This window comes from Oncorhynchus clarkii, chromosome 24 (assembly GCF_045791955.1).
Source record: "Oncorhynchus clarkii lewisi isolate Uvic-CL-2024 chromosome 24, UVic_Ocla_1.0, whole genome shotgun sequence".
NCBI classification, from domain to species: domain Eukaryota; kingdom Metazoa; phylum Chordata; class Actinopteri; order Salmoniformes; family Salmonidae; genus Oncorhynchus; species Oncorhynchus clarkii.
This window is the reverse complement of record NC_092170.1, coordinates 6877955-6888589: the sequence shown is the minus strand read 5'-3', so window position 1 is coordinate 6888589 and position 10635 is coordinate 6877955. Positions and strand designations below refer to the sequence as shown.

The 10635-nt window shown below is 41.8% G+C and overlaps 1 protein-coding gene across 1 annotated transcript; it reads right to left on the bottom strand.

Annotated features, from left to right (window-relative positions):
* Nucleotides 1-1012: 1012 nt before the first annotated feature.
* On the bottom strand, nt 1013-3777 carry LOC139382415 (mRNA decay activator protein ZFP36-like). Its single transcript, XM_071126445.1, has 2 exons — nt 3470-3777; nt 1013-3188 (listed from the first exon to the last, which is right to left on the bottom strand). Exons 1-2 carry the CDS (start codon nt 3500-3502, stop codon nt 2127-2129), a joined length of 1095 nt encoding a protein of 364 aa, XP_070982546.1. The 5' UTR covers nt 3503-3777; the 3' UTR covers nt 1013-2126.
* Between the last annotated feature and the right edge of the window lie 6858 nt (nt 3778-10635).

Below are 10635 nucleotides of genomic sequence, written 5' to 3'. Positions count from 1 at the left end.
ATACCCAACCTTTTTAACTCTAGTAGCACGTCTGCGTTCAGGTTTGCTTTTTGACCCCTTCCTTATTCTTGGAGAAGGAATTTCAGATGATCCCATCAGAAATGTGCAGCGTATAGACTTTTGAAGGCCTTACTGGATTGAGGAAAAGTAGGCTATTGAAGTAGTGAGGTTGACTTAACACTATAAACCTCACATTTCAAATACACGGTTTAAGGAAGTGTTTGCATTGCTCTTTGTGTTCATCCTGTGTCCATATATTAAAAACTTCTCCATAAAACCTTGTCAGCTGTCCTTACATGAAGGGACAAATTGCAAAAGGAGATTTCTGGAGTTCACTTGTAATACAAGGCCTTTCTGATGCAATCGGGTCACATCTGACATCATAAAAATGGATACCCATTTGGGGATAAGAATGGCAAGTATTGGTGCACACTCAAGTGTATACAGAGCAGAGGAAAGACGGGTAACCATGGCAACCTTGCCAGTGAGTAAACACAAGGGTGAGCACAGGGCGTCCTAAGAGAGGAATGTCAAATATGCACAGGCACTTGACCACACAGCTAGGTTACAGCTCAGCTCCCTATCTAATGGTCAACACACCAACTTCAGTATATCCACATGGCTAGTTATGAAACTGAGCTCAATGCATGCAGGATAAGGACTAAGTTGTTGTTTTGGGTCAAATGCCTTCAGTGACTGACAGTATTTGGGGCCAAATACAATATCACCCATTTGTGTTGACATAGCAGCCATCTATAGATAGATATAGACTGGTTTCTCACAGCGAGAAAACGAGGGTATATGCTGTTTCTATTTTTGTATTATTTAAGCACAAAATACAGTTTGATAATATCATAAGTTGTGTGTTGTGTGTATCTTTGCATAAACCATGTATTCTGCCCTCATATAGCCTCGGTTTGTGTTGTCATCAAGTAGTAAGGAATGTTTGCCTTATTGAATCAAACTTGAAGCAAGCTGTAAAACGGACAAAAAGACCATTCAATGCAAGGAATTACATTTCTTTATCATTTTCATTTATTTCTCCTGTTCAGGCGATCAAAAAAATAAATTCATACTTTTTTTCTTAATAATTCACACATCGTTTTCACATGTTCTTGATAAATAAGTACAAAATACATTGGTATTACCACAATAAATATCATAATAAATATATTAGTTAAGTCTATACAATTACAAAAAGGCAAATAAGTCAACCGATCGTCTATGGAAATACTGTGATGTTACAGTCCCTGATGAAATAGAAGTCACCTACTACAGTTGAGTAAAGACCCAACCAGGGTTGTCAAGACATTATGCAACAAAATAGGTCTCTCAATAAATGGCAAAGGCTACACAAATACCCCCTCCTAGATCTGTGACATACACAGACGGCGTACTAGCACCTTCTCACTTTTGTCACAGATGTGTTAAAATATGATGGACGCCCCCCCCCCCCAAAAAAAAAAAAAAAAATGGAAAAACTGCTCTTACACAAAGAATGTAGCAAATGTAGAAAAGTAAGTATAAAGCTTTGGTTAAATGCTACATAGAGAGACTAGTCTCCCAATACCTATTTTAAAGTGCATATCACAGTGAGAGAATGTCTTGTCATTTTTCAAGTCACATTGATGGTTTGAATATTTTCAACAGTTTTTTTGGTATACACATGAATACCAACAGTATGAACAGATCTGACAAATAGTTCTGGCAGCTTACTAAATGGAGGGGAGTCTATTGTTTCATATGATCATATATTTGAAGGACTAATCGAAGTAATCCAGCTAAAGTAAGGCTACTAGGCCCTTCTCATATTGATTGAGACAGGTAAAGGCACTTAAAACGTCTGTTACTGTCATAACCATCAAGGTCATTTTTAAAGAAAGTAATTAATGGAAGACAAGATGAAAAGTTAAATGAAAATATACATAAGTATAAAAAAAATATACAGATTTTGATAAGTTTGAGTACCAAATAAATTTCACTGAGCAAGTAATCTACTAATAAATTAACAACAGTATAAAGTGTTGATGCGCATCATATTGATAGGATTTCTGATTTCTGTAAGCAGAACCTTCACAATTGATCGAGGTTCGTGATTTGGATTGTCTCTGTGTGGTTTGGGTTCCCTAGTCAGAGAGTGACAGTCGCGCAAAGACGGTGAGGCGCTTGTTGCCAGCCCCATCAAAGGTGGGGGACTCTGACCCACTGGTGCTGCCTGTGCTGGTGTAACTATCCCGATCTGAGAGGGAATCTTCAGAAGAGAAGCGCTGGAGGTTTGGCTGGGTGATGTAGACATTGTTGCGGTCCTCCTTAGCGTAAGATTTGTTCTGAGTGTTTGGGAAGTTATTTCCGTGGCCACAAACGCAGCGTGAGGGCTTCTGTGGCTCAACTATCATAGGGATGTTGTGGATGTCACCAACACTGGGTCGGCTCTGACAAAACTGAAATGTGTTGCGTTGGGTGTCATTGAACACTGGGGAGAGAATGTCCGCAGGGGGTGGTGACACCGAGGGCGCACGGGTGAAGCCAAGGGGGTCGTGGAGCGCAGGGGGAGGAGAGCTGCGTGATCCCATGAAACCTGCGAAACTGACGCTCTGACGGAGCTGACGTGGGTTCTGATCAGCAAGTGCTTGGTTGTGGAACTTTTGGGTCAAGGGCGTGAGTTTCTCTTCGTGAATGAAGTGACAGCGGGCTCCATATGGGCAGTAGCCAAAGTTGTAAAAGGTGCGACAGGCCTCCGTTTTGTATTTTGGGTGCCTGTACAAACCGCGCAGCTCAGGCTCTCCATGGGCAAACTGACACTTGCTCCCATATTTACAGCTTCCGTTCTCCTGGAAGCTACGGCACAGTTCGGTTTTGTAACGGTTGGAAGGGAGAGGTGTAGGGTTGTTCAGGGGAGGAAATCCAGGCGGTGGAGGCACTTCATCCAGGGTCTTCATTTTACCGAAGGAGAGGATATTGGATTCGGTTAGACTCATGGACCGGTCAGGTCTGAAGGAAACTTGTTGTTTACTTGGAGCCATCTTGCTCCAAATGTCAAGTGGCCAGGGGGTATCATCGTTCAGTTGCTCAGAGCTTAGACTATGTCTCTTTGGTGAGAAGAACGAAGTTGAACTGTTGAGACGAGGTGCCATTGATTGAATTTGTTGCTGGATGAATGGTTCATCTAAACCAAGATTGATCAGATTCTGTGGAGAGAAATATGACTGTCAATAAATGATCACGTTATGCCCATCATATAGACTACCCAGGATGCAGAATTGTAGCCTATGCCCAGTTCCCCATTAAGCTTTTAATTATGTTAAATATGTTTTGTGAATATTTCAACATGTAATCAAAGTTGAAAGTAGCCTACAACTTATACAATAGTTGTAGTTGTAGTTTTTTTTAACGAACCAAAAGCATAAGCTAAGCTTATGTAACTGATCTGAACAAAAACATACATATAAACACAGTGAATAAACCTTACCCTCGTGATTATATCGTCGATCATATCGGACATGCTTCTACGTGTTCTTGTCCTTTGAAACGTTTCAGTTCGCCTGTCACTTTCAGCTGCAAGACACGGGCGATTGCGCTTCGCTGTTAATGCAGTGCCAGCCTTTTTATAGTGTGTCTGGGCTGCAGGCAGGCGGGGTTTCCTGTGCTATTTTCCCGGACACCACTCCCATAAAGTTTCATACACAACTCAACCAACCAAGGTTGCTTTGTTTTTGTATTTTTAGTCAGCTGTGAAATGTTTCAGTTTCACCAACATTCGGACATAAACGCGTCGTACTGACTAGGCTTCGTAGGTCAACAACATTATACGCCCACAAATATTGACACACTTGTACATAATTTGCCCATGTTCATTAGATTTTCAAACACGATGACGACTAGTTTTGTGGTAGTAGGCTATGATTAACTACTTCGTCGCCGGACACATTTTCCCCAAGGCTGTTACCAGAATCACCCCAGACTTTTTCCTCGTTGGTTTCTATGCGTGACACCCGCTCTCTGTTTTTTTTGTAGAACATCTGTCTTTAATATAATTTCCAGTCTTTACATTCATTTTCCAGCAGTTATAGGCTGTCTCTCAAAGGGGGGAAAATACATGTATTTATATATATTTCCTTAGGCTGTAGACGCAAATATGCTCATGTGCGTTATGACAACGTAAACACACTTGATATTAATCCAGGTAGGTAAAATACTTTAGTACGATCTTACTGCAACAAACAACATTATCCAGTAATCAGTCTAGACTTCAAACGCAGGGTTTTTCAGGATATGGTTTAGTTTCTATTTGTGATATCATGTAGGCTGAATTAGGTTATGTGACTTCTTCCATCTGTGTTACCGGTAGCCCAAGTATAAACAGGCAATGTGATTACTCGTCCCTCAATAGCAGGAAACTCTTGGATAACGAAAATATGTTTCTGTTTCTGCTATTTAACCAATAATGAAACCCTTGGGTCTATCTCTTGCCTGACATAGCAATTTTCACACACGTGAGAAACGCATCTGAATTTATGTGGCTAAATACTGTGGCTTTATGTGGCTAGTCACGAGGCTTTAACTCAGCAGCTATCCACCTTCCAACAACAATAAAGCATGTGCAAGAATGGCCAGATTTCAAAGTGAGGAGTAACCAACTCTTTGTCTTGATTAGTGGACTATATTCAGAGAGTATTTTGTACATTAGTTGTGCTATATTTGCTCATGTAAATAGTGTCAAGTTGAAGAAGTGGAGAGGGTTTAAAAATCTATCCAGTCAAAATCGATCCAGTGACAGTGTCCCATGGATCGACTGGGCCATGTTGATTTGATCTACCGTTCTTAGAGGTATCTCTATTTGTCCTTTGGGTTTGTCGTCACACAGTTCATAAGTCTGACAAGGCAGTGTGACAGAAAGTCATATATTTACTTTGAAATGGTTACACTTGGATGGGCTTTGAGCTCTGTCAGTTGAGTCAGTTGATTGCAAAGCTACCTAATGGCAGAAGGGGCACTATTTCAGTGTTCGAGGAAACTGCTCATTTTACTTGAACCCTGTCACACCCTAAAATGCTTACATAATGACTTCAGCACCGCTTTTGCTGGATAAGGATCCACACTAAGGAGTGTTTTTTGCATTATCTGGTTGTGTCCGAAGCTTTAACGCCTCTATTTATCTCACTATTAAGGTCGTATTATGGAGACAACGTGAGGGGAAATGGGTGCAGAGACTGGCCTTACATGATGTGTAGTAACTGCTGTGTACATATTCCAGTAAGCCAACTCCTCATGGTCTATATAGCCAAGGGATGGATGTGAAACGGGAATACAAACTTGAGGCAGAGACACTCTGTGTCCCTCCCTCCCAATACATATTGTGTCAGTTTCCCACCATAGTGGTCACAGTGTACCTTTTCACTTTATGCCATTATCCCAACAGCAGTGGGACTCGTCCACCAGGGGCCCTGAAAAGCTCAGGTTTCATCAGTCGCAGGCAGCGTAATAACTCCCGGGCCACAGGAGCAGGCAGGGCAGGCATGCCTACTCATGTCCAGTTAAAAATAACTCCAGGCTTCCACTACCTTGTCAAATTTGGTTGGAAATTCTATTTTAAAAACGCTTAATGAGAAAAGGAAAATATTTCACCCCTTCCTCTCTCCCTTTCCTTTTTATTTCTATTTTGTTTCCCAATCCACCGGTTTGGTTTCTCAAGCTGTGCAGTTGGTGTGCATTTTCTCCAAGTTTCTTTTCTGGCACCAGTCCTGAGAGTATGGAAAGTCGCTCCTAGTGAGTTGTGGAGGGGCGCGGCATACTTGCTCATACACACGTGCTCACACAAATATACATACTAGCTAAGCCCTAAGGGATATTCTATGGTGAGCAACGATGTGCAATACGCCAAGCTTTCCATTCGAGCTTTCCTGTCTTGGCAAAGGTGCCGTTTGTAGACTTACAGGCATACCAATAGGCATGTTTAGGCAGGAACCCCCTTATGAACACTCATGCTGACATATGTGCATGGGGTGGGGTGGCTGTTGTATGAATTAGTGACATTTTCACAAAAACTTATGGTGAAAAATCTGACAGTGCCTTCATAAAGTATACATACTCCTTGACATTTTCCACATTTTGTTGTGTTACAGCCTGAATTTAAAATGGATTCAATTGAGATTTTGTGTCCCTGGCCTACAAAAGCCGTTAATGTCCAAGTGGAATTATGTTTTTAGAAATGTTTACAAATAATAATAAAAAACTATTATCAATAAATATTCAAACTCTTTGTTATGGCAAGCCTAAATACGTTCAGGAGAAAAAAATGTGATTAACAAGTCACATAATTAGTTGCATGGATTCACTCTGTGTGCAATAATAGTGTTTAACATGATTTTTGAATTACTCTCTGTACTGCACACACAATTATCTGTCGAGCAGTGAATTTCAAACACAGATTCAACCTCCAAGACCAGTGAGGTTTTCCAATGATTCGCAAAGAAGGGCACCTATGGGTAGATGGGTAAAAAAAAGCAGATGTTGAATATCCCTTTGAGAATTGGTAAAGTAATTCATTTTTACTTTGGATAGTGTATCAATTCACCCAGTCACTACAAAGATGCAGGCGTCCTTCCTAACTCAGTTGCCGGAGAGGAAGGAAACCATGCGGCCAAAGGTGACTTTAAAACAGTTAGAGTTTAATGGCTGTGACAGGAGAAAACTGCTGATGGATCAACAACATTCTAGTTACTCCACAATTACTAACCTAAATGAAAGAGTGAAAAGAAGGAAGCGTGTGCAGACTACAAATATTCCAAAACATGAATCCTATTTGCAATAAGAAGGCACTATCCAACACAACACATCACTGAGTACCACTCTTCATAATTTCAAGCATGGTGCGTGTATTCCGTTTATTTTTATCCCCTCAAACAGCAAGCATCGGCAATTACTAAGGAGTTTTTTTTTGGGGGGGGGGATGAAAAATAAACGGAATAGAGCTAAGCACAGGCAAAATCCTAGAGGAAAACCTGGTTCAGTCTCCTTTCCAACAGACACTGGGAGACAAATTCACCTTTCAGCAGGACAATAACCTAAAACACAAGGACAAATATACACTGGAGTTGCTTACTAAGACAACATTGAATGTTCCTAGTTGTGGCCTAGTTACTAGTGGCCTAGTTACTGTTTTAACTTAAATCGTCTTGAAAATCTATGACAAGACTTGAAAATGGGGGGGGGGGGGGGGACATCTAACCCTCTTTCTTTCTACGTGTCCTTGTTTTGTATGTCGTGTTTTGTATTATTTGTTTTGCACCCAGAACTCTGGGTCTTGTTGTTCCTGTATGCTCTTTTATGTTTAGATAAAAATTGTCTTGTGTGTGTTTAATACAAAATATTTGAAACAGAAATACAGGGGCTCTTGTTTCTTCAAGAGTTGTTTCTGTGTTCTTATCCTTGTCCTGTTTGTAATCAGTGCGTCTTTGTGAAATAGGTGTACTGCATATGAGCACTTGTGCTGTATAGTAGGCCTAAGTTCTTTACAGTAGCTACATATTGCTCTGCATTGATTGTAATGTTTTTGTGATAGACATTTTCCTCTATTGCCTTTGTATGTTTTACCTTAGCCAATATTATTATTTTTCTGTCAAACTCACCTTTGAACCTTTGGTACATAGACTTTTCCAGGTACTGTATGTCTGATTTTTTAGAATGACCTCAGCAAGTCAAGGCGGTAGTTTACTGTTGAGGTCCTCAGAGAGATTGCATTTGTGCCACTTTGTTTTCGCTATGGTGGTGTAGTTTTTACACTTCCCTCCGAAACACATTTTGGCAGTGTGAAATATTCCCAGAAGAACAAACATGGTCTTATATATGGAATACCACCCCTCGTCTTTCACACACTGGCTCTGTGAGTTGATGCTGTACTCCCCTCTATTTACCCAACCCCACTTAAACACAGCACTGTCTACCATACCTGGAAAACCTGAATGGATGCCAGTATACATAGGCTACCGTACCCTGTTTCCCTGTAATAGAAAATGGGCTATCAATGAATATCAAAACCGAGACACGTAACCCACTTGCTTTGTGCCAGTTGAAACGTGGACGCTTGTTTGTCAATCCAAGCGTGAAACCGTATTCCTTAATGTTTGCATTAAATATCACTGAATATCCTGGCCAAGCGCACAGTTACAACACCCCGCAGTACCAGTGACGCTGGGCTTCATTGTCCATCTTTATCTAGGTCAAATTTCTGATGCATTATTTTCACACTGAGCAGAGGTTGGAGATAAGATCAGTAGCCTGTCGGGGGAAAGAATGCAGTGGAATATTTTTCCCAGGGAATGTACACAAAGGTTCAAGATTGCGTGGAGAACCTGATAGTCTTGGAAGAATCCAGCATGTGAATTACCGATTTTTTTATGCATTACTTGTAACTCAGTGCGGCATTTTCCTTCTCAATACAGTCCATACACATATCACTGCTTTACAGGTGCGATATCATCACACATGTAGCCACATTTTGACTAAATGTGTGATATCCCATGTAGTGACATTCAATGATAATATTCACAATTGGTGGATGGTGACATCTCAGATTTGACCATTTGTGGGGGAGGGGTAATAAAAAAGAATACTGGAAACTGTCTTGTGAAGTGGGTAGGTGTTGCTAAACGCAGTGCTAGCCTATTCTTGTTAATAATATGGCTGATCCTAGGTCCGAATGGCCAGCCGCCGTGGGCACGATTGAACCAACCCCTCACAGGCACGCGTGATATGGCAGGCAAAGCTGAGTGCAGAATCTGCCAGTCCTGAGCTAGATCTGAAGTACTACTCACTCTGCAGAAGCACAGCTCTCATAGTCTCTCTCTCTCTCACGCTCTCTCTCTTGTGCTCTCTCTCTCTCTCTCTCTCTCTCGCTCTCTCTCGCTCTCTCGCTCTCTCTCTCGCTCTCTCTCTTGTGCTCTCTCTCTCGCTCTCTCGCTCTCTCTCTCGCTCTCTCTCTTGTGCTCTCTCTCTCCTGTGCTCTCTCTCTCTCTCTCTCTCTCTCTCGCTCTCTCTCTTGTGCTCTCTCTCTCTTGTGCTCTCTCTCTCTCTCTCTCTCTCTCTCTCTCTCTCTCACACACACGCTCTCTCTCTTGTGCTCTCTCTCTCATGCTCTCTCTCTCTCTCAGTATAAAGTAGGGAACAGTGTTGTCAGTGAACCATTTAGCTCTGTCCAGGGTGGGGACGCCTTGTGACAAAAGGGTCAGACACTGCCAGAAGACAGTTTTTTTTTGTCCATGTGAAATAGTTACCGTATGTTCTGCAAAGCTTTTGTATTTTTGACATGTATCTATTCATAATATGCATTAGGCTTTCAAGTCTAATATATGTGAGATCTCGTTAGGCTATGGCCAAGCGCACACACTCCCTTTTCAGAATTTTCACTCATAGCGGTGTTCAAGGTCAGGTGCCGTACCGCTAGATGATAACTGTGCAGTTGTGGACCCACTGTTCAGTAAAACTATGACTCAGCCTCACACCCTTTTTGAGGTGTTTTCCCACCAGCTTCGGGACCTCACAGTTGACAGGAACGACCCCTGAACTTTTTGACACTGTCTACCTGTTACGTAACTGTCATGAGATTTTCTCTCTCTGTCTGGCTTGCCAGTAATGAGGGGTCATACACAACCTCTCCTCCTTTACTGTAGTGGACTGTACGACATATTAGGTTGGGGAGTCTTCAGTTGTTTCTGTCTGACTACTGATGACTTCTTTATATGGACGCAGTAAAACCGATGCGTTGTCAGTGGCAAAGAACAAAATCAATGCAAAGAATAGCAATAGTAAGACCTCTATGTCATCCATGGTCACACCTGTGGAAATAATACATTTCCTCAAGATGAGGTTTCAAACGTCATGACCAGTATTGTTCAGTTTCAGTAATATCAATGGAGTTCCAGTGTTGGATTGGTTTTCATGTGGATATTTTACAGGCTTGAAGTCCTGAGTACTTTGTGGATTACCACATACTGTATAGCAGATACTAATCCCTATGGGCCGTGCTTATTTGAACGCCCCTCTGTAATTTAGCGGCATGTCAACACCCCTCCAGGTCTCTGTATTACTTTCCCTCTTTCTCTCTCTCTCTCATTGGCTCTCTCTTTTCAAACCTTCTGAAAGTCTCTCCCTGGTTCCTCAGTAATATGAGAATCTGAAGTTGTAATATGCTTTCTCATTTTTTTCCCCTTCCCCATTCCCCCTATTTGCCTCTCCCTCTCTCCCTATCATATTTCTACATTCTTCCCCCACTCAAGGATGTGGGGCCAGCGTAGCCTAGCAGGAGGTTGAGGGGCGGGAAAGACGGGAAGCAGAAGTAGGAAAATGAAACAAAACGTCCTGTGCTCTCTGACAGTGGTTCCGCAACAGCAGACTTTTTTTCTTTCGCTGGTCTAGTGGAGATAAAAGAAAGCACATGAGAGCGATTGGGAAACCAAGGGAGGCAGCTTCCCCTAAATGTTTCATAACACCATCAGTGCCTGTAAATCCTGTAGAGGGAAACACAGGCATGTGAACACAAATGAGACCGGCAATATAATAAGGGGAATGGAGTGTGTTCCAAAACCTTTGATTGCTATGGGAGGATAGCATTATTTTATGAAAGAGGGAAGAGGTAAT

Coding starts and splice junctions, on each gene's coding strand:
- LOC139382415 (XM_071126445.1), bottom strand. CDS start 3,502: ATGTCCGATATGATCGACGATATAATCACGAGG. Junction 3,189..3,469: donor TCGACGATATAATCACGAGG/GTAAGGTTTATT, acceptor TTCTCTCCACAG/AATCTGATCAATCTTGGTTT.